This window comes from Phycodurus eques, chromosome 5 (genome assembly GCF_024500275.1).
Source record: "Phycodurus eques isolate BA_2022a chromosome 5, UOR_Pequ_1.1, whole genome shotgun sequence".
Classification (NCBI taxonomy): domain Eukaryota; kingdom Metazoa; phylum Chordata; class Actinopteri; order Syngnathiformes; family Syngnathidae; genus Phycodurus; species Phycodurus eques.
Genome location: NC_084529.1, coordinates 29,065,887 through 29,090,461, shown reverse-complemented (window position 1 = coordinate 29,090,461; position 24,575 = coordinate 29,065,887). Strand labels below are relative to the sequence as shown.

General features: G+C 41.6%; 2 protein-coding genes across 2 annotated transcripts; one reads left to right on the top strand and one right to left on the bottom strand.

Annotated features, from left to right (window-relative positions):
* The first annotated feature begins 1,462 nt into the window (after nt 1–1,462).
* Nucleotides 1,463–11,778, top strand: rapsn (receptor-associated protein of the synapse, 43kD). Its single transcript, XM_061676096.1, has 8 exons — nt 1,463–2,035; nt 2,518–2,856; nt 4,417–4,575; nt 9,054–9,152; nt 9,263–9,385; nt 9,908–9,961; nt 10,049–10,248; nt 10,319–11,778. The coding sequence occupies exons 1-8, from the start codon at nt 1,811–1,813 to the stop codon at nt 10,389–10,391; spliced, it is 1,272 nt and encodes a 423-aa protein (XP_061532080.1). The 5' UTR covers nt 1,463–1,810; the 3' UTR covers nt 10,392–11,778.
* On the bottom strand, nt 11,149–24,524 carry ighmbp2 (immunoglobulin mu DNA binding protein 2). Its single transcript, XM_061676095.1, has 16 exons — nt 24,369–24,524; nt 24,064–24,142; nt 23,762–23,931; nt 23,480–23,675; nt 23,287–23,384; nt 19,734–19,897; nt 19,425–19,625; nt 18,390–18,537; nt 18,127–18,301; nt 17,847–18,029; nt 17,626–17,744; nt 17,199–17,293; nt 15,884–16,007; nt 14,954–15,778; nt 14,687–14,886; nt 11,149–12,252 (listed from the first exon to the last, which is right to left on the bottom strand). Exons 2-16 carry the CDS (start codon nt 24,138–24,140, stop codon nt 12,055–12,057), a joined length of 2,973 nt encoding a protein of 990 aa, XP_061532079.1. The 5' UTR covers nt 24,141–24,142; nt 24,369–24,524; the 3' UTR covers nt 11,149–12,054.
* Nucleotides 24,525–24,575: the final 51 nt, after the last annotated feature.

Sequence of the window (24,575 nt, the reverse complement as noted above, 5' to 3'; positions counted from 1 at the left end):
GAGTCGTTTTTGTCGTAGTAGTTGTACTTTCTTACTCTTACTCAATATTTGGCTAGTGGTTAGGTTAGGGCTACTAAACTAGCATTAGCACTGTAAAGATTATGTTGGTAGTGATTCTCAAGCAGTGTGTCGGGACACATTAGTGTGCTGTGAGCGCTCTTCAAAATCTTTTTTTTTTTTTTTTTTTTTTAAATACAAGAAATAATGTATCTTTGTTCATCTATTCTTGCCAGTGAGGCATCGTGACAGACAGAACAAATAAATGCTCTTCTATTAGATGGCAGGAAGTACATATAGTAATTAATGTATCCACTTTTTGTGACATTTTTGTTTGTTGGTGTGCCGTGAGATTTTTCAATTGTAAAATGTGTGCCTTGGCTCCATAAAGGTTGGTAGTCACTGCTCGAAACACTAAATGTCGGCTTGAAGTTTTGTTCTTCAGAATGTGCAATCACTTAAAAATCAAAAGAGGAGATAAACGTACCTCTCGAGCAGAAATTCTGCATTGCTTCTGACTCCTCAGCTGCCTGAGGTCTCTTGGTCTGCTTCTTTTTGTTAGTCTTACGCGCAGTTGTTAGCAAATGAGGGATGGGTATTTTTTTCAGGACGTGGGTATTACGCCATAGTTTCAGCAAACCTCCTGAAGCTCCGGCTAACAGGTCAGCACGAAGCTGTGTGGGGTCCCGGAAGACGGCAAATGATTGACACCTCGTCGGTCACACCCGTCTCTGATTGGATGATTCACCTATTGTACTACTGTCAGGCCAGATTGAAAGTTTGGACAAATATGACAAAAAGTGATTTTGGAAAACTGCAAACTAACGGCTGTTTCGCTACATAAACCTAGCGGGAGATGAGATGGATCTTGCAAAGTGAGAGGCGGAGGCATTTGTGTTCTTGGTGGACAAAAACGGAGCTGAAAGAGCGAAAGCTACTACAGAGAGGCCACAACTTTGATCCCATTGATGTGCTGCAGGAGGCTGTGCAGCTGAAACCCAAGATCGGTTACATGTCAGACTTTGTGAACTATTCTAAGCGTCAGTTGCTGACGCTGAGATGAGTGGTGGGGGTTTCTGGGAGCACATATGCGCCTCCATAAGGACTCCCGACTGGAGAAGCCGTGATCGCTGTCTCACGTGCGGGCTCCGTTGCCCGGGGAAATAAAACTTGCACCTCACTCAATTGTCCAACGTGGTGATCGGATATACTTGGTTGCGTTCGTGTTCCTGAGGCAAGTGATGTTGGATGACTGGCTTAGATCGTCTTTTAATCTGAAGGTGGATCGCTAGGAGCTGTTGTGACCTTGGGGCTGCTTGCTGAGGACAGAGCAGAATTCCTGAAGGGACACATGGTTTGGAGTGACAAGGCCATCTGCTGTAGCGCTCACACTACGAGGAAGGTGGAGGGGGTTGGACAGAGAGGTGCTGAGAATTCCTTTTGCTTGGGTGTGGAGGGAGTAGATATTCTGGGATATCACTGCTAGCACTCGGATAGGAAACGTGTTTCTTTGGAATTTTTCAGGTGGAAATCCGAGGAAGAACTTCTAAACGCTTCATGCCGAGGGGGGATTATTGCAGAGTTAAATGGGGAAGATATTTGCCTGGCCCGCGGGTTTGCCACGAAGCCGCTGGTGATAATGGTCTCGACTTCGTTGGATCCAGTTTCCTTTTCGTCCCAGCGCAGCCGGAGTTGAGCGAACTGGATGTGTTAGGCCTTCTGGCACCGACCTCTCAGGGGATCATCTTCAGGGGTTTACCATGCCGGAGATCTGCTTTCTTTCTGCCCTGCTGAAGTGCCATGGCCTAAACAAATGAATATTTTTATGTGGCACCTCAGTACAGAGATGGGCCAGGACCAAACCAAGCAACAGATAGAGAAAGGACTGAGGTTGTACCAGTCCAATCAGACTGACAAAGCACTGCAAGTGTGGACAAAAGTGTTGGAGAAAACCTCGGATCCGGGAGGGAAATTTCGGGTTTTGGGATGCTTGATCACGGCTCACTCGGAAATGGGAAAATATAAAGATATGCTCAAGGTAAGACTACCAACACCACTTTGGATGCGTAATCACTAAAGATTGACAACTGGTTATACATATGTGAGTAGTCTAGTCATGTGCTGAAAAGCATTTCCATTGTATGCTAAAGCTTATTGACATTCATTTTTTACTGTGTAATGCAAACAGCAATCTGCTCGTATGACATCATTCCAAGAGCGCATGCCTTCGAATATCGTCAGTGTGTCATCGGGACGACTGTGCAGTAATTGTCCACTTCCACCATGCGCAAGATGTTTTTAAATGGTACGAGATCAAAGGTTATACCTTCTTAGCACCACTTCCATGTGTGGCTTGCACTCAACGCAGAGTAAAGAAGTGTCCTGCAATCCGAGAGTAGGTGTGGGGTGTCGTGTTGACATAACAGCCTTACTCAAGCGCCACTCGCTTCTCACTGAACTGAAGAATCAAGCGTAGTTAGCGTTCAATGTTAGCGTTCTCGTATTGCGCATTCTCCGCAGTACGCCTTGGATCAAATCGACACGGCCAGAGAAATGGAGGACCCGGACTACCTGACTGAGGGTTACCTGAACTTGGCGCGCAGCAACGAGAAGCTGTGCGACTTCCACAAAACGGTCTCGTACTGTAAGACCTGCTTAAACATGCAGGGCACCACGGTCAGCCTGCAGCTCAACGGTCAGGTATGTCTCAGCATGGGCAATGCCTTCCTGGGCCTCAGCCTCTTCCAACAAGCTCTGGAGAGCTACGAGAAGGCCCTGCGCTACGCGCACAACAATGACGACAAGATGCTGGAGTGCAGAGTCTGCTGCAGTCTGGGAAACATTTATATCCATCTGAAGGTAACGCAAATGACTCACACTTGCGTCCCAGTATATTGAATAATACAATAGTCACAGTTGCAGTCGAACCAGAAGCTCAGACGTCGTTCCGTTACCTTTTGACTTCCTCGAATGTAACAATAAAATGTCTAATTGAATTTTTGGATTATGATTATTATTGCACTATATTTCTTCTCGAACTTCCCGGTTGTCGATTTCCCATAAGCCAATAGAAGACTTAGAAACTTGTTTTCAATAGGATTTTAACATTCTTAACCACTACAAACATACAAATAAGTTGACTTATATAATATTTCAACAAATAATTCCAAACAGATCATGTGTAATGTGTCTGTTCTGTGTCACAGATGAAGTATTTATCATTCTTAACTATCACACAATGTTAAAAACAACTTAGTACAATAATAAAAGGAACAACAACGAAACACTACGCCTCGTGCTCGTGATGACGTGCACGTTCATGCGAGCCAAAAGTGTTTGTGAGTGTGCCAACTTCACATAAAGTTCAAACCGATACAATTTAGTGTTACAGTAACACTCCATTACGATTAAGGTGTGTATCTGGGGTAACAAGGCAGCAGGTCAGTGCCGTTTGAACAGCAATGACAAAAAAGTCATCTTTTTCAAAATTGATTTCAGACTCCCGTTAATTTCTGCTTTGTGATTGTTTTTTAATCGATCTTTTTGTATTGGGGAAGGCACTATTTTATATTCTGTTTTTTCCCTTTTACTTCCGTTGTTGAGCGCATTTGTATGATTTTATGTTATTTTTTTACTTTTTCGATTCTTTATGATCATTCATTTTACTGAACTAAGGTCTCTCATGACGCGATCCCGAGAAGCGGTCAAACCTTTGGAACAAATGCAATGGGGCAAAAGGCAAAATGTCCACACCACTTAACGCTGTCACGCAATGTATGATGGCAGTTCAAAGATGTGCACGAAACCGAAGAAAGCTTTGCTTGGCGTACGACTATAGTGCTTCCCCTGCATAAGTCTTGGAAATGTAATAGTTTCTATTGAGCAATAGCTATTTTTCAATGATGTGTTATTTTAGTATCTTGTTTGAGTGTTGTGTTTTTTTGTTTGTTTTTTTTAATGAAATAACGAGAGTGCATGATGGCCTCCATTTGACTACCTGCATTGTTTTTTTTGTTTGTTTGTTTTTTATGGTGCCCATTGACATTGGGTGGCACGTGTGACTTGATTGCGCAATCACGAGGTCCACGGATGTGTATTTGCGGAGCATGATAACACCGTGGCGCATCCAAACAAACATGGCCAACTGTTAGCTCATGCAGTAGTGGGCATTGTTAGTCATGAGGACCTGCTCTGGGGCGAGGGAGGGGGCGTGCGTGATGGCGTACCCTTGACATCAGAGATTTGTAAGAGTAATCCTCTAGCTTCCCGTGGAGGATTGGTTTCAATGGCACTGTGACCATGTGGCATGTGAAGAATGCACTCACGTGTTATTTTATTCGCACATCCCCCCAAAAGTGTACAGTTTCAGCTTCTTTATTTGGACACTGCCATATCTTCATTTAAAATGTATGCCCACAGGACTACGAAAAAGCCCTGTTCTTCCCCTGCAAAGCAGCCGAGCTTGTCAATGACTATGGCAAAGGTTGGAGCCTCAAGTATCGAGCTATGAGTCAGTACCACATGTCGGTGGCCTATAGGAAGCTGGAGCGCCTGCCGGACGCCATGGAATGCTGCGAGGTAATGGCAACAGCACTCACACTATACTTAGGTTGAAGTATACATACTGTACTTGTGTAAAATAAGATTCGGGTACTGATTTATCTCCTTCACTTAAAGTGAATTCAGAGATTTGTTTCTAAATAAATAATACATGTATTATAAAACTGAGAAGTAAATGGTGATTTGGTCACATTTTCTGAATTCCTGATTTCGTGGGTTTTACGAGCTGGAAACCCAAATGATGTACAAATAAACAAATAAATACTTGAAATTGTTAACATTGTGGGCCCTGAATATATAACCTATGAAAGTTTAACCTTTTGAATAGAATTATGGAAATAAATAAACTTTTCCATGATATTCACATTTATTGGAACGGGTCTGTATTTTTGTGTCTCAAAACAAGTAGTTATGTGTAGGCATAAGAAAGATGCTAAACGAAGTAGCATCATTTTTTCCTGGTCGTAGAAGTGGTATGTGACTAACAGTTGACAGTTGAGAAGGGCGTGGTTTCAACGCCAGCAGCATCTGAGAGCAGAGACATTGGCTTGTTTTTCCACTATTTTGAAACTTCATTTTATGTACTTGCCGATTTCCCCCCCCCCCCCCCCCACCACCATTCAAATTCGCCGGGGTTGTTAACACGCTTGTAGGGACTTTAAGGACAGTCGTGAAGTATTTGTACTTGTTACTTCCCACTACTGTTTATAATTTATGGACAATATGTTACAAGTGAGATCTTTGATGTCCGCCTGATGTCAAAGCTGTAGATACAGTAGACGCTTGGTTGCTGACAGGTGTGAGGACCAGTTGTGTTCTTGCAGTAGACCTCGACCAAAATATGCCCACAGAGGCGCTGGTTTTAAGTGTTAATGAAAAGAGGGCCTTTCGTCTCCGCTCTCTGTTCTAATTATGCGCTGTGGGAGGGGAGGGGGAAGGTGCAGGGAATAACTCGATGCCGTTGACTTGGCGTGCAAAAGTGTTGTAATGAAATAGCAGGAGGCTCCCCAGATTCATTAGATTTGCCAAACGCATTTAGCCAAACAATTTACACATCCTGTCATATTTAGAATAGCCGCGCACTGGAGGGTGCTCGAAGGTGAGCTCAAAAAAGTCTCACACTCCCGCTGAGAGTTATTTGAAAAGATACTTGTGGTAGCTGTTAATCATCAGGCGAGTAAACACTAAAACGGTTAATAATATGGTAAGCTCAGCTACAAATGATTCCAAAATATGGGGGGTTTTGCACATTTAACAAGCTTTCATGGAATTGCTGCATGACTCGCAATGAAGTTAATGTTGGATAAAAAAGAGCTCTGTCAAATGTATAGCATACACTCACTGGTCACATCATTAGGTACAACTGAACAATCCATCCATCCATTTTCTACAGCGCTTGTCCTGGGTCTTTTCCAGCTGATTTTGGGCGAGAGGAGAACCCTGGATTGGTCGGCAATCAATCACTAGGCAAATTTCGACAAACAATTCACACTCACATTAACAATGAACCTAACATGCGTGTTTTTACAACCCCAATTCCAATCACGTTGGGACGTTGTGTTGAACATAAATAAAAACAGAATACAATGATTTGCAAATGATGTTCAACCTAGATTTGATTGAATACACTACAAAGACAAGATATTTCATGTTCAAACTGATAAACTGTAATGTTTTTAGCAAATAATCATCAACTTAGAATTTTATGGCTGCAACATGTTCCAAAAAAGACTGAGAAAGTTGAGGAATGCTCATCAAACACCTGTTTGGAACATCCCACAGGTGAACAGGCTCATTGGGAACAGGTGGGTGCCATGATTGGGTATGAAAGGAGCTTCCCTGAATTGCTCAGTCATTCACAAGCAAAGATGGGGCGAGGTTCACCTCTTTGGGAACAGGTGCGTGAGAAAATAGTCGAACAGTTTAAGGATAATGTTCCTCAACGTACAATTGCAAGGAATTTAGGGATTTCATCATCTACGATCCATATCATCATCAAAAGGTTCAGCGAATCTGGAGAAATTACTGCGTGTAAGCGGCAAGGCCGAAAACCAACATTGAATGCCCGTGACCTTCGATCCCTCAGGCGGCACTGCATCAAAAAACGACGTCAATGTGTAAAGGATATCACCCCGTGGGCTCGGGAACACTTCAGAAAACCAATGTCAGTAAATACAGTTCGGCGCTACAGCCGTAAGTGCAACTTGAAACTCTACTATGCAAAGCAAAAGCCATTTATCAAAAACACCCAGAAACGCCGGCGGCTTCTCGGGGCCCGAGCTCATCTAAGATGGACAGACAGAAAGTGGAAAAGTGTTCTGTGGTCCGACGAGTCCACATTTCAAATTGTTTTTGGAAATTGTGGACGTCGTGTCCTCTGGGCCAAAGAGGAAAAGAAACATCCGGATTGTTATGGACGCAAAGTTCAAAAGCCAGCATTTGTGATGGTATGGAACTGTGTTAGTGCCAATGGCATGGGTAACTTACACATCTGTGAGGGCACCATTCATGCTGAAAGGTACATTCACGTTTTGGAGAAACATATGCTGCCATCCAAGCAACGTCTTTTTCATGGACGCCCCTGCTTATTTCAGCAAGACAATGCCAAACCACAATCTACACGTGTTACAACAGCGTGGCTTCGTAATAAAAGAGTGCGGGTACTAGACTGGCCTGCCTGCAGTCCAGACCTGTCTCCCATTGAAAATGTGTGGCGCATTATGAAGCGTAAAATACGACAACAGAGACCCCCGGACTGTTGAACAGCTAAAGCTGTACATCAAGCAAGAACGGGAAAGAATTCCACCTACAAAACTTCAACAATTCGTGTCCTCATTTCCCAAACGTTTTTTGAATGTTGTTAAAAGAAAAGGTGATGTAACACAGTGGTAAACATGACCCTGTCCCAGCCATAAAATTCTAAGTTAATGATTACTTGCTAAAACAATAAAGTTTATCAGTTTGAACATTAAATATCTTGTCTTTGTAGTGTATTCAGGCAGCACGGTGAACGACTGGTTAGAGCGTCAGCCTCACAGTTCTGAGGACCCGGGTTCAATCCCCGGCCCCGCCTGTGTGGAGCTTGCATGTTCTCCCCGTGCCTGCGTGGGTTTCCTCCCACATCCCAAAAACATACATGAATCGGAGACTCTAAATTGCCCGTAGGCACGACTGTGAGTGCGAATGGTTATTTGTTTCTATGTGCCCTGCGATTGGCTGGCAACCAGTTCAGGGTGTACCCCGCCTCCTGCCCGATGACAGCTGGGATAGGCTCCAGCACGCCCGCGACCCGCGTGAGGAGAAGCGGCTCAGAAAATGGATGGATGTCGTGTATTCAATTAATTATAGGTTGAATACGATTTCCAAATCATTTTATTCTGTTTTATTTATGATTAACACAACATCCCAACTTACCGGAATACCCGCAGAAACCCTACACAAGAACATGCAAACGCAACACAGGAAGGCCGAATTTTGAACCCAACACCTGAGAACTGTGAGGGAGACATGCTAACCACTAGGCCGCCGTACTGATAAGAAATAAGACCAAATAAGATTTTTTTTTTTTTTTTAAAGTGTAGAAAACTTCAGCCTTTATAAGATTGATGTCATGTGCTTTGCTGTGGTGTCAAACTGCAGTTTCAGGAATTATTTGTAAATATCCCTTTAATGTTACCACAATATTACATCTCAGTATAAAGCTCAGCAACGAACTACATTAGTGCCTCGTTTATTTTGTTCCTGACCACGCTCGTAACTCAAAATACTCTTATCTTAAATCCTCTTTAATAATAAAGAATAAAGAATGTATGCCTGTGAGTATTGTTATATTGCTTGTCTGCGTGTTGCTGCATTGTTTGTGTTTAAATAGTCGTTCCTTAAAGCTTTGTAACAGAGTAGATGCTATTTGTTAGCCCGTCTATGGCTTTCCCCGTTATGCATTAGCCTTACGATTGAAGCATTAGGATTGAAGAAGTGGACTTAAAAGCAAATCTACCTGTATATGGTTGTTTGAAATACAAAATGTGTAATTCACTTGGTTTTATGTTTAGTTTGCAAAACTCAGCTTTAACTGCGAGTGGCATTTTTGTTCACTATGCCAAACTGCTGCTTGTTTTGAAGTGAGCCGAGTTGAGTTCACTGCCTCCCATACAGCACTCGTACCTCAAAAATTTACTTCACAAGTCCAAGAAAAAAATCGTATCCCGAAAATGTCGGATCACTCATTATCATCATCTCAAGGCACCACTGTCCAGCTACAATAGTAAACATTGTTCGATGAATACCTCTCTGACAGTACCAATCAAAACAGAGCATTCATATCTCATTATACAATATATATAACCTAAGTAAGATACAGGAATGAATACATTTCTTTCATCATTGGTTATTTTCATGCCTAAATGTTTTGCCAGTTGATTCACACTTTGCCATCTTTAGATGACTGCCGAGCTCAGTGATGGACTTCTCCTCTCTCCAATGGTTTCCTTCAACAGGAATCTATGAAAATTGCTCTGCAGCACGGTGACCGTCCTCTGCAGGCTCTGTGCTTGCTGAACTTTGCAGACATACACCGCTACAGACGGGACTTTGATGTAAGTAACTATCGTTTGTTTTCCCTGATTTTGTCATACTGTACCTGACAAATGAGCTGATTGAAACATTTGAACATACGCGCTTAACTGTGTCTTGTTAACCTTTTCAGAAAGCATTCCCGCGTTACGAGTCGGCATTGGGTATCATGACTGAGATTGGGAATCGACTTGGACAAGCCCATGTGCACCTGGCAGTGGCAAAGTGTTGGCTTCTGATGAAGGAATATGTTAAGGTGCCCAAATTAGAACATAAATTCAGTAGTTGTAGACCGGTATCTTGTCACATTTGGGTAGAAACCAACTCTGTATTATATTCCCTCACCGGACACAACATTAGGTACACCTGTACAAACTGCTAAGATCCAGAATGAATGACAGTTATTGACATATGAATGACAACTATGTATCTAATTGAACAGTATCCATTCGTCGGTCCCTCCAGCCATCAGTCCATCCATTTCTAGCCTGCTTTTGGAAATGGATCCGGTACTCTGGCTGGCCCTGGGCAGATGGACATAGACCACATAAAGGCTGAAATCTGATTGGACAAAAGAAAAAGAAAAAATCTTAACATCCAATAAAAATGCTCCGAAATGAATAGACTGTTGGAACTAAATTCAAACACTTCCATGGAACAAATATTAGAATTTAGGTTGTAAGTGTAGGTCAGTGCTTCTAACGTTTAGGCCAGCAGAGAAGGCCTCGGTGAGTATTGTACCATCGCAACTGACCGTGCCTCATTATTTACTCTAAAGGCTCTGGATTCCTTAGAGCGAGCACAGGCCCTGGCAGATGGAATGGGAAACAAGGTTTGAGATGTTCCTCGCACACATGGTAAAACCATCAGTGCTGGTCTACATGATCCACTGATGATCTTGTTGTGTTTGTGCACCAAGCTGTGCACACTGAAGGCCCATTGCCTGAGGGAGGGCATCTACAGGAGTCAGGGCAGACAGGAGGAGCTGCGAGAGCAGGTGGTGAAGTTCCTGCAGTACGTGGAGGAGCTGGAGCTCTACTGCGGCATGTGCGGGGAGTCCATCGGGGACAGGGACCAAAAGCTGCAGGCCTTACCCTGTTCCCACATTTTCCACCTCAAGTGGGTGCTGGTTCACCGTCCTGTCATTCCTTTGGAACACTTTTGAGTATAATGGGTTTTATTCTTTCAGGTGTTTGCAGACTAACGGGACAAAAGGTTGTCCCAAGTGTTTGAAGAACTCCATGAAGCCAGGGTTCGTGTGAATCGGCCACCATGTTTACGCGGGCGGGATCTCTAAACACAGTGCATTAATGCCTCACATGCTGCTGACTGGTCTTAGTGAAGCAGGCAGCCTCGGGGAAGCGATGATCTTTGACGTGGGTCAAACTCATGTTTCTCTGCTGAGGGATGCTGAACGGAAGCGGGCCTCCCATTCTGAGGACTCTGTCAATCATCTTTTCTGACATCAGTTTGGAATTGACTGAAGAGGACAATGGAGGTCAAACTGCCACTTGCCACATTTCAATACAGGCTGGAGTATTTGGCCTTTGGTTGCAGAGTGTGAGGAAGTAGCGAAGAATGTGGACTGTAAACAGCACATTTATAACTGAACTCATGCTATTCTTTGCATTGGTAGTGTACAAGGATGAGAGGATTTCTTGCTGTTATTTACACTTCTTTATGCATATTGTTTTTTCAGTCACTTCTGAATTCAACTCATGATATTTTATTCTTGTACATACCGTAATGTAAAGGTTTTGAGTTCCAGGAGGGGTTTTGCAAAAACTTAACGACTCATGTCTTCACAAAATGTATATGCAGCTGTTTTCTCCTTATTCGCTGAGATTAAGGAACCGGATCAATGCACATTGTGTTCTTCATAGAAATTCCTTTTTCTGTCCACATCTGACATCCGTAGTGAAGGGCAGATTGCTGAACAGGAAATCTGGTGGTTGCTATAATGTAGTCTATTGTAAATAGGGAATAATTGGTCATTTGAAAAAAAGAGGTAAACGTTGGTGAGCTTTAGTAGAATTGAGAACTCTGCATGTTTTATTGACTATAGAATGCCAAGCAACTACACAGAATAATTCAAATCTAGTCGTGTATTCACTTGAGCATACAGTATAATCATACTATTTAGCAAAAAAAACATGTTATATTTTTTGCAAAACAGAAACACCTCTGTACAATGGATAATGCAAATTACAACCACAATAATCAACAGGGTTAAATAAATACCTCCTGCACTGTCAAAACTGAGCATTATTATCTTTGTAAAGGCAGAATATTTGATACACTGAGCTCTATTAACTCTGACATTTAAAAGTGTAGCATGATCACATTTCACGGTGAATAAAAATAATAATTTGCTGAAGTAATTCTCACTTTTGAGTATCGCAGAAAAAACCCAAACAGATGAGTTCTCTTCAGCACAAACAATGGAGGTTTTTGCTTCAGAGTATACGTGACTCCACTGCTGACATTGTAAGAATTATCTTCCTCAACTCTGACTTCTGTTAAACATGGTTCACACATCCACAATAAATGATGGATTTTGGTGTCCGACAGCTTGCAGGATGGGAGTTACCAGTTGAGCTGGCATGTTCGTCCCAAAAAAAAAAAAAAAAAAAAAAAAAAAAAAAACAATAGCTGAACATAAGGCTATAAGGTGAACATTAACAGTGTGAGGTAAGGCCTTTTCTAGTAGTGCAGTTGTCCCTGTGATAAACCAACTTCGCTTTGTCTTGTGCAACACAATGTGCTTGCATCCATGAGTTATCTCCCTCTCTTCTTTGTTCCATTTTGTTTTCTCATGTGGATGAATGTACCCAGTTGTCCAATGTATTGTATCATGTTTATAAAATAAAGAAGGAAAAACAATAACAATTTGGGCAGAATTGACACCACTTTATTCTATTATTGTTAACCATCCTTCTCTTTGTTTTTTGTTTTCCTCTGTGTTGCCATATCTTTGAGTTTAGAGTCCAGTTTCCTGTGTAGATAAGCTTTCTTATTGGGGTCCATGGATTTTTCTTTTGTCCCACTGCCGGCGTAAAGAATCCCCTCCTTGCTTATTCTCATTCGAGCCTGAGTCTTTGCTTGGTCTCCACAGCCGTGAACCTAATATGATACAAACATTTTAAGGCCTCAACAAGTGCCAGTAAAGCTAAAACTATACAACAGCGACAAAAGTATGGGGACATCATTCCGAATCATTTAATTAAGCAATCATGTCCGCGTAAAAGTTTTCCTCCCTTTGTAATTTTTAACAATTCTATGCATGCAACTTTTTGGGAACAGTTAGAAGAAGGCCCCTTTTCTGTTCAAGGCATGGTGGGATGAGTTTGGTAAGGTAGAACTTGATGGCTCTGACCTCAATCCCATCAAACACCGTGATGAACCAGAACTGAGATAATGACCCAGGTCTTACATCTATGAGGTCATCCAGTGGATAGAAAATGGATAGAAAAGTCACACACCACTGTTTAAATGCCATTTTTTGTGAATAAAAAAAAAAAAAATGAGGCCAAGATAAATTTAAACCCCCCCCCCCCCCCCCCCCCAATTATTATTATTTTTTTGTCTTTTCGAGAGGGGATGTAAAAAATAAAAAACTGGGATGTAGCTGCATTCGAACATAACCAATCAAATTCATGCTAAATGGAAGTCAGAACACACTGCCACCATTTTAAAGTGCCTCTAATTAAACCCAAACACAGTTCAAAGAAACACAGCACTAAATAATGATGCTACCACCACCATGATTCACTGTCGCTATGGTGTTCTTTGTTGATGAGCAGTGTTGTGTTTGTACAACCCCAATTCCAATGAAGTTGGGACGTCGTGTTAAACAAATAAAAACAGAACACAATGATTTGTAAATCATGTTCAACCTATATTTAATTGAATACACTACAAAGACAAGATATTTCATGTTCAAACTGATAAACTTTGTTTGTAGCAAAAAATCATTAACTTGGAATTTTATGGCTACAACACCTTCCAAAAAAAGCTGGGACAGGGGCATGTTTACCACTGTGTTACATCACCTTTTCTTTTAACAACATTCAATAAATGTTTCGGAAGTGAGGACACGAATTGTTGAAGCTTTGGAGGTGGAATTCTTTCCCATTCTTGCTCATGTACAGCTTCAGCTGTTCAGCAGTCCGGGATCTCCGTTGTCATTTTTTACGCTTCATAATGCGCCACACATTTTCAATGGGAGACAAGTCTGGACTGCAGGCAGGCCCGCCTAGTACCCGCACTCTTTTACCACAAAGCCACGCTGTTGTAACACGTGCGGAATGTGGTTTGGCATTGTCTTGCTGAAATAAGCAGGGGAGTCCATGAAAAAGACGTTGCTTGAATGTCAGCATATGTTTTTCCAAAACCTGTAATTACCTTTGTTTTTGTGCCTTCAAAGATGTGCAAATTACCCCTGCCATTGTCACTAACAAAGCTCCATACAACCACAGATGCTGGCTTTTGAACTTTGCTGCCATAACAATCCGGATGGTTCTTTTCCTCGTAGGCCCGGAGGACACGACGTCCACAATTTCCAAAACCAATTTGAAATGTGGACTCGTCGGACCATAGATCACTTTTCCACTTTTGCATCAGTCCATTTTAGATGAGCTCGGGCCCAGAGAAGCCGGCGGCGTTTCTGGGTGTTTTTGATAAAATGGCTTTTGCTTTGCATAGTAGAGTTTCAAGTTGCACTTATGGATGTAGCGCCAAACTGTATTTACTGACATTAGTTTTCTGAAGTGTTCCTGAGCCCACGGGGTGATATCCTTTACACATTGATGTCGGTTTTTGATTCAGTGCCACCTGAGGGATCGAAGGTCACGGGCATTCAATGTTGGTTTTCGGCCTTGTCGCTTACATGCAGTGATTTGTCCAGATTCTCTCAACCTTTTGATGATATTATGGACCATAGATGATGAAATCTTTAAATTCCTTGCAATTGTACGTTGAGGAACATTGTCCTTAAACTGTTCGACTAATTTCTCACGCACTTGTTCACGAGGTGAACTTCGCCCCATCTTTGCTTGTGAATGACTGAGCAATTCAGGGAAGCTCCTTTCATACCCAATCATGGCACCCACCTGTTCCCAATGAGCCTGTTCACCTGTGGGATGTTCCAAACAGGTGTTTGATGAGCATTCCTCAACTTTCTCAGTCTTTTTTGGAACATGTTGCAGCCATAAAATTCTAAGTTGATGATTATTTGCTAAAAACATTACAGTTTATCAGTTTGAACATTAAATATCTTGTCTTTGTAGTGTATTCAATTAAATATAGGTTGAACATGATTTGCAAATCATTGTATTCTGTTTTTATTTATGTTTAACACAACGTCCCAACTTCATTGGAATTGGGGTTGTACTAAACATGCCTTTTGGAATCATGGCCAACCATAGTTTCATGGGACCATAACAAAATCTCCCAAACACATGGGAGATCTGTGGACCAATGAAACATGAATCATGCACCTTAATTTTTAAAACGACGCAGTCTACTTGTCAAGGTTCTATTCTTCATGCTGCCTTACCTCTGGTACGTGGTGACTGAGACAATATTGCCTGTTGCAGAAAAGACAAAGCTGTCCAAGAGTTAGCACGGAGGCTTTACACTTGACAAAACTGCACACGCTGTCTGCCTTCACCACGGCGCTGATGAGGGTGTCAAAGTCGTCGCCCGGAGAAGAGGATGCCGCAATGTCGCATGCGCCTGCTTTGGTTCGCTTCTTTCCTGGAAGAGGAAAACAGAGTTTGCACAGGTTTGGAGTGGTACAATAACAGATGTTTGCACTGCTAACCTTTAATGGCTGTGGACTTCTTTGTAACAACCGAAATGTTCTGCTGCTTCTTTTGTTGAGCATTTTCTTCCCTTTTCTGCTGTTCCCTATTCATTCGCTCCAAATGTAAACTTTTTAAATCTAATTGAGGTTGACATGATGATTCTTTTGAGGGTGGTTGAGGAATGTCCTGCTCCTGAGAAACTGCAGCTCCCTCACTTTTGTCACTTTCCTGCTCATCTTCCTTATTCTCTCGTGCAGTTGGGTGATCCGGTTTTGAGTTCACATGCTTGGAGACAGTGATATACCTGTCTTTGCCCTCGCCTTTACTCTGGTGCACGAGGCCCAGCTCTTCAGCGATCTGGTGCACCAACAGGCGGTCATGGGAGTTGAATGACGGCGGAAAGTCTAGTTCACTCTGACTGAGGTTCTTCAGAAATCTTTCCACCATCTCTCTGATCTCACTTTGTCGGTTCTTAATCTGTTCCTCCTCGGCGAGCACTGATACACATGACTTTAAGGGTTTGTCATGTTTTTTACCATTTCTTGTGTTACTTCCACTTGTTTTCTTCTCAACTGCTTTTACTTTCTTTCCCTCAACCTTTTGTGTGGTCAAAATGCAAGGCTTTGTGTCTTTGTGGTCACGGCTGTAATTCTGCGGTACAATGTCTGGTAGGTACTCAAATGCTGTTCGTACATCCCCACACTCAGTGACATGATGGATCAGTGTCTTAAGGAAAGCATGATGTTGAACTGTCTGGGTGTCACACACAATGGCGACGTGACGTCTCGCACGTGTGACAGCCACGTTTATCCTTCTGTCCTCTGCCAGAAAACCCACTGCACCTGCATTCAAGAAGTACAAAAATTGTCAAATTCATTAAAAAAAAAAAAAAAATGGGCCAGATGGATATGTTGCTGCTATGCCACAAACACCAAACTGAAACATACCTTTCCTATTGGACCGGACTAAAGACAAAACCACAGCTTCTTTCTCTCTGCCTTGAAAGCCATCCACTGATTTGATTTCCAGCTCTGGATGCCTTGCAGAAAGTTTCTGACGCAAAAGGTCAACCTTTACAGAGGTACACAAATAAAGCCATTCAGCTGTTACCCAAGTTTAGAAGTAACCTCACTGCCCTCAATATTAGCTACACCTGCACAAACTAATATGAGAGCAGTATTAAAAATTCAGACTTCAAAAATAAAACATTTGTGGGCATCACTTGTACAGGTACCAAACAAGGGGTCCGAAATTAACATTCGCCAGGTTCCAAATGAGAGTAAATTTGTTGACTTTATTAAATAAACAATTTGTATCTTGTACCTCCAAAAATACTACGGACTTCAAACTAGTGTTAGGGTTTTTTACATTTGCTGCACTGTTGAGTGAAAAGTGTTATATTTTTCAATATGTATTTTATTTGCTGAGTAAGTATGGTAATATCATATCAGGGTTATCGTTTTAATTATTGAGTGAGAAGTGTTGTAAACAAAAGGGGTTAATAAAATGTTGAACTAATCTCTAGCTTCTTTAGTTTTCAGTATAGATGCTTTAAAACTAGCTATTTAAAAAAATATTAAAAAATCATGTTAATAATCAAGATCAGACAATATGAAAAAAATTAATCGTGATTTTTTTTTTGCCAGATCACGCAGCCTTACAACAAACAAACAGGTTTTACAGTACAAGCTAAAACATTCAGAAAATCTCATGATACATTAATCAGCACAGCAGTTTTACGAAGCAAAATCCACATTTTTGAAACCAAATAAAATGAAACATCGACAATCTCATGTTTCAACCTCCAAGCTGCTTGAAAGTTCTTTAAAAGTGTTCAAAGATGAAAAATTAAACAGAAATGCAGAAACAGAATGCTACGGCACGAGGACTGTGTCAGGAAAAGGAAATGCCTGACCTTATGGATGTTAAAATTATATATTCTTTTGCTGCTGTTTAACGTTGTTGTGACTTGTCTCAGTATGCATCCAACATAATACCGTATTATGAAATATGGGTAAAATTAGGGCTGCACACATATGGCACGTGCCATTATCGCAATTATTATATATTATTTTTTATATATATTGTGAAACCCTATATAAAATGAGTTAATATTTTAGCCGGTAATATATATGCTTGGCTGGTGAGTCAAAAAGCCCCTGACAACACATCAAGTGTGTCGCTAAACAATTGAAGAAATAATTTAACAAGACAAAAGTCCTTGTGGTATTTCCGATATAGCTTCCCACTTAAATGACTTACTTGCAAATTGTAAGGAGCAATAACAGCTATGTCTTTGGCATTCACCCCAGCTTCAGTCAAGGCTTTAATGTGCAGAGCTACGATGTCCACCTCACCTATGAAACGGAAGACATGGTGTTTAAAAGGTCACAGCAACTGTTATTATTGTCCTTCATCCATCCATTTTCAATCCAGCGTATACTGTTCAGCTTTGTGGGTGATCGTGAGCCTATCCCAGCTGACTTTGGACATAAGGCGGACTACACCCTGGACTGGTCGCCAGTCAATATCAGGGCACATATAGAAACGGACAACGATTGACACTCACATTCACGCCGTCAATGAGAAGGAACTGAACCCACGTTGCCTGCACGGAAATCAGGTGAGTATACTACCCCGCTATCAGGGACCTAATTTGTTTTTCTTCAGGAAAGAAAACAATTCTAACCTTGGTTGCCTTTGGATTGCTCTTCTGCTATCTCCATTTCTGTCAGACCGCAGCCGGCTGTGTCGATGAGAAGAAGAGGTGTGCTGGTTTCTTCGACACAGGTGACCCCAGGCAGATCTCTGTGTGACATTCATTTGAGTACAGTAAATATCTAAAGGTTTTTTTTCATAATTATTTATTTAGTAATGTTATGATTTATTTTTTACTGAGGTGCTTCTCACTTTAACAAGTGTGCTTCCACTGAGCTGTGTGCCGTCAGTCTTCCTTGGTACATTTCTTTGGAGGCCCAGTCCATGATGGCACTGTTCATGCGGTACTGGACTGTGAGCATTCGCACAACTGAGTCTCCATACATTAGGATTAGTCTCTCCATTAGACTAAGAGACAAGCCCTTTGAAGCTGCCCTGAAGGAACCATGTTAGAACAATGTGGATCATGGCAAGATTGAAAATTAAAACTTATGATAGAACAAATGTCCAATATGGGAAGAAAATTGTTTACACGTGTGATTTGATGGTCGGTGGTAACTGCTTGTAGTCTCCGGACAGAGTGCACTTGCGCGCTCGGAGCAGGCTAATCCAGCAGCTGCTCTCCAGTGACTGAGCGCACTCATCAATCACCACCCAATCAAAATGCTCAGCTGTCAGGAATTTCAGAGGCCCGTCATCACATGCACCTGCAGACGCGGACAAGCGGCTTCTGATCATTGTCACGACTACACCCAGGTGACATTTGCCATCTAGCTACTTGACGCCGTTACTAACCTGTATTGGTTGATAAGACAACATCGGCGCTTTTAAGAATCTGGGCGATGGCCGTTGCTTCCCTGGTTTTCAGCTCTTTTCTTAGTTCACCTACTTCCCTCCTGTAGTTCACGTGCTCTCCTTTTTCATTCTTCTTTTTCATTCCCAGCTGGGAGGATTACACATACAAGGGTACCTTGAGTTTTACTTGTTAACTGAACAAACTCATGACACAAATGATTTGTAGACCAAATCAATTTTCCCCACTGAAATGAATTACAATGCCATTAAACTGTTCCAGACCCCAAAAAACAACCATGATTGTTTTATGTTTTTTTTCATAGACAAAACCTAGCACTGTATTGTTTAAAAACATAGAAGAAAATGTCACGAAATAAACCAGCTTTATAATTTCTGTATGTTGGAACAAGCTGAAAGTCATAACAACAACTGCAGTGTTGTCTGTTTGCCTTTAAGAAACGTGGCCTGGTAAGTGACATTTGGGGCTGAATTCTGGTTGGTTCCATAGACAGCTGATGCTTATTGCACATTGCTTATTTCCCTTCTTCTTAGTCTATTTATATGAGAATTGTTATTATTGACATCTATGTTTTATGTTGCACCATTGGACCGAGAAAAATTCCTAGTTGTGAATATACCACTGACAATGGCAATAAAAACTATTCTGATTCTGATCAAAGGTTGGCCCAACTTGGCGCGGTTTGTCTGCGTGTGAGCATGTGGGCACGAGTTTCGGTCAACTACAGCTCCCTGTGAGTGTTCTCGTGTTGCGTTTGATTGTATGTCCTGTTCAATAAACAGCTGTAACTGCATCGACTCCTGCCCAGTTTTTTTTTTGTACTTCGAGTTACGGTGTATCTGAAGCTCGCTTGTTCTAATGTTGATTCACGACACAAAGTGAATAAAAAAAAATAAAATAAAAAAAATAAAAAACCTAGCTACAGCTCGTAACTCGAAAAACTCCCTGAACCACCACCAAAAGTTGCGGTCGAGGAGGCTCACATGCCAAAAAGATACCGGTGCAGACATACGTACAAGAGCTTTGTCAATGTCTCTGCGAATGTCGGTGATGATGTTGGCATTGTCACTTCTGGCGAGGATGGCATCCAGTGAATGTTTTTGTATAGACTCCAGCAGCCTGGCAGGGTGACCGAGCCTCAGAACTTTGGCCTTGCACCGGGCTAATCTCTCAACTAAATTATCCACCGCCACATTCGACGGGGCACAGCACAAGACCTGCACAAAAAATATATTCTGCTTCAAGTGATATGCTTTTAACAGCTGCGGCCAGTCGATATCCTTGTTAATACAATTCGAGCCAGCTTAAAAAGCTTTTTGTTGCACCTTTTGGCCTTGTTTGATAGCTTGCAGAATGATCTCCACTACTGTGGTGGTTTTCCCAGTGCCTGGAGGACCATGAATCACTGCCAGTTCTCGCTGAGACAGAGCAAAAGTCACTGCTTCTCTCTGAGAAGGATCCAGGTTGGCGTTAAAGAATTTGACCTCCTCTAATGGAAAACAACAAAGCAGAAAGGTTTCTCTCAAGAAAACATAATTGAGATATGCACTCACCAGACAATACCACATCTGTATCACAAATTTTGCCTTTACCTAACAGTTAAGTTAAATTAACTACTACAGAGTCAAAACATTTTAAATACCTCTTGGTATGACGCCGTGCAGTTCTACACCACTGCAAAAAAAACGCAACGGATAAAAAAGACAATTACATACTGCATATACTTTTCTGACAGCGCCAATCAAAAGTGATCATGAATAGCTTTCAAATATTTTGAGCGACCTCTTGTATTGGATCTAAGGCTGCAGCTGTCAAATATTTTAGTATACTACAAAATTCTACAGAATAATTGAGTATTCAGATACAATATATTTTTGCTTGGTTAAAGAACAATTATGAACACAAAGAGAAATTATGCCATTTCACTCAATGATCGACCAATTGGTTTTGTTTTTTATAAAATCAATTATTTTCTTATTATTTTGTGCACAGCAGTAAACTAATTCGCGGCTTCATACTGGGCATCTTCGGTAGACCACACGGTCCGTGCTACAATGATTACACGTCATGGTGCTCGCCTTGCTGTTCAGAATAAAATGCTCCCACACTTTTGCCATTTTCTCTTTTTTCCCCTCACATTTTTCTTTATTCGTCGACGCTATGTTCCCACTCAGTCAACCAAATAGCTCCGATTCCGCCTCCTACGTGCAGAGTGGGGTAAGCACGTAGGGCGGTTGTGGCTCAGTAGGTAGAGCAGGTCGTCCAGGGATCAAAGGGTCACTGGTTCGAATCCCGGCTACGACTGTCTGCATGTCAAAATGTCCTTGGGCAAGACACTGAACCTTAATTTGCTGCCAATGGGCCTGGCAGCGGCTTGCATGGCAGCAGCAGCAGCCCATTAGTGTATGAATGTGTGTGTGAGTGGGTGAATGTGAAGCTTTGTAAAGCGCTTGGGGCACTGTGATGGTGTAGATAAAGACTATGTAAGTGCAGCCCATTTACAATTTAGTGCCACATTAACACCAGTGTGTCCCTCTCTTATGCAAGAGCATAAGCAATAAAATAAATGGTTCCCCAAGGCAGGGAAAATTCCTCAAGCATTTTTATTTATTTTTTTTAACTCAATGTACTTGAAATACCAGAGTACTCTGTGCTTTTTGGATCTCATCATCCAAGTTGGCAGTGTTGTGTCTTTCATATACACTGCCACCAGAAAGTATTCACACCCCTTAACTTTTTCCACATTTTGCTGTTATAGACTTATTCTAAAGCTGACTTGTGTATAGTTTTCCTTTTTAAAAAAAAATCTACATAAAAAATATTAGAATGACAAAGTAAAAACATTTTCATGACAGTTGTGCAAATTCATTGAAAATGTAAACATAATAATAGGTACAGAAGTATTCACACCCTTGGCTTAATATTTGTTCAAGCACCTTTGTCAGCAATCACAGCCTCAAGTCATCTTGGTTGTCTCTACGAGCTTGACGCACCTATTTTGGGGCATTTTCTCCCATTCTTCTCTGCAGATCCTCTCAAGGTCAGTCAGGTTGAATGGTCAGCGTCAGTGGGCAGCCATTTTTTAAGTCTTTCCAGAGATGTTCGATTGAATTCTAGTCCGGGCTCTGGCTGGACCACTCGAGGACATTCACAGGGTGCCCCTAAAGCCACTCCTTTGTTATCTTGGCTGTGTGCTTTGGGTCATTGTCGTGTTGGAAAGTGAATCGACACCCTAGTCCAAGTTCCAGGGCACTCTGGAGCAAGTTCTCTTGAAGAATTTCTTTATATTTGGCAGCTGTCATCTTACCCTCTATGCGGACTAGTCGCCCACTTCCTGCAGCAGAAAAACAGCCCCACAGCATGATGCTGCCACCACCATGCTTCACAGTAGGGATGGTGTTAGCTAGGTGATGAGCAGTGCCTCTTCTTCTCCAGTTATAACATTTGCAATTCATGCCAAAACATTCTATTTTGGTTTCATCAGAACAGAGAATTTTGTTTCTGCAGGTCTGAGAATCCTTAAGGTGCCTTTTGGCAAACTCCAAGCAGGCTGCTGCGTGCCTTTTAGTGAGAACCGGCTTCCATCTGGCCACTCAACCATGAAGGCCTGATTGGTGGTGTGTGTTAGCAATGGTTGACCTTCTGGATGGTTCTCCTATCCCTGCAAGGGAACAATGGAGCTCCGGCTTAGTGACCATAGGGTTCTTGTTCAACTCTCTGACAAAGCCCCTTCTTCTCCGTTACTCAGCTTGGTCGGACGGCCAGATCTAGGAAGGGTCCTGGTGGTTCCAAACTTCTTCCATTTCCGAATAATCGAGACCACAGTGCTTTTCGGGACTTTCAATGCTGCTGAAATTCTTTTGTATCCTTCCTCAGATTTGTGCCTTGACACAATACGGTCTCAGAGAATTCCTTAGACTTCATTGCTTGGTTTCTGCTCTGATATCCACTGCCAACTATGAGACCTTATATCGACAGGTGTGTGCCATTCCAACTGAATTTACCACAAGGTGGACTCCATTCTAGTTGTAGAAGCATCTCAAGGATGATCAGTGGAAATCAGATGCACCTGAGCTTAAGTTTGAGTGTCACAGCAAAGGGTGTGAATACTTATGTACCTATTATTTTTGAATGTTTACATTTTTTATAAATTTACAAAAATGTCTGAAGATATGTTTTTACTTTGTCATTATGGGATATTGTATGTAGATTTTTTGAAACAGAAAATTATACTTAAATCAGCTTTAGAATAAGTCAGAAAAATGTGGAAAATGTGAAGGGGTGTGTATACTTTCTAGTGGCACTGTACATACATATCACTTGTAATATGTGATTTGTAATTGTAATTTCATAGAACAATAAGTACAATGTTATAAAAAAAAGAGTCAACACACCTCTGTTTAAATGTCAGGTGTTTGTGATATATATATTTAAAAAAAAAAAAAAAAAAAAAAAAAAGAGAAATGGTTTCAAACCTTTTCCACCATTAAAAGGACATATGACCTATACTACTCAACCTACTAGAACATCTGAACTTTAGCTGGGGTTAATCAGATGTGCTTTAACCGGTGCCAGGTGTGTACTGACTCCATTTAACATGAGTTTGAATGTGATTGGTTAATTCTGAACAGAGTCACATCACCAGTTATAAGAAGATGCACACACTCAGCACACTTGCGCAACAACATCTCAGTTTTTATTTTCCCTTTCCCTTCAAAAAATATGTTTTTATTCAATTGAGTTGTATAGGTTAAGGTCACATTAACTGAGGAAAATGTTTTGAAAAGACTTTGTATCACAAAAACCTGGCATTGGAACAGGGTGTATTGACCCATTACATCCGCTGCACATATAGTACATCAGTCAGACATCACTTACGTGGCTGAGAATGTGAAGAAGGTTTGGCTTCTCCAAAGAGAACACCGATAAGATTTGCAGACGGTCCGTTGCTGTATCCATTCAACACATATAAAGCCCTGCCAGCACAAAAGCATAAAAACAAAAAATGTTCAGAAGTCACACGGCTAAACAGTTGATAATGTAAAATGTACATTAAAGATGCACTGGTTACCTTTTCATTCGCTTATAAGTCACATCATTTGTCAACTTTAAGAGGCTATATAAAGCCTCTGTCTCAAAACTGAGCCCATCGTTTGAATCGTCAAAAGCCACACTTATTGAGGCCTGGTGGACTCGTCTCACAATGCCTGTGCTGATCTGAGACGTCCCACTGCATCCACCGGAGTCATATAACCCAACTATATCCCCTGTGGCAAAGGGTAATACATTTATATGAAGCCAACCAGAGTTGTGAAAACATAGTTGAAATGCCATTTTTTCCCCTCCATCTTACCAGGTCCAAAGCTATTGCTCGGAAGACATGAGAAGCCAAGATACTTTCTTGGCTCGAAGACTACTACTGTTCGACCGTACAGGCCAGTGGACTGGCTTCCTATGTGAAGTTTAAGCAGGCACACTCCTTTGTTCTGAAGTTCTTTGTGCGATATGTTCTCCTTCCACACCCTAAGGGCAGAAAACAAACGCTCTGAAAATAATTCAAAGTACAGAGGCTGTATTTTAATTTGAGAAAACGTAGGGGAAGTGTAAGATCCAGATATTTCATAGACGGTTATCCATTAAGTTCTATTCACAAACCTGGTTTCCTCTATTTCAGCCTCCCTCTCTTCTTGCAGAAGCTCCAGTGTCGTTGAAACAAATTTTTCAACTGCCATCTCTTCACGGAAGATTAAAAAAAACAAAACACGTATCAACAAAATGATACCGCTGGAGTAAGTGGGCTAAAACGATGGCGTGATGACATTTATGGTCACTTTCATTTATAAGACCCACCGATATTAGCTACGCTTGAAATAAACTGTGCAATGTTGACAAATTAGCTTACCCACCGTGCAAACACCACGTTAGCAATATTTCGTATGCGATTAAAACAACTCACTCACCCACTGTAGTTAAAGGTACGTGTCCGCGACATAAGCTAAAAGAAGGCGACGAAAATAAACACAATATAGTTGTCAACTTCAGGCATTAAATTGTCGGACGTTACAGCTAGTTGTTAGCTTGTAGCATTGGGGAACATGTCGAACTTCCGTTCCTAATCAAGGGAGCTTCCTGTCGCTACACACGCACACACACACACACACGTGTCA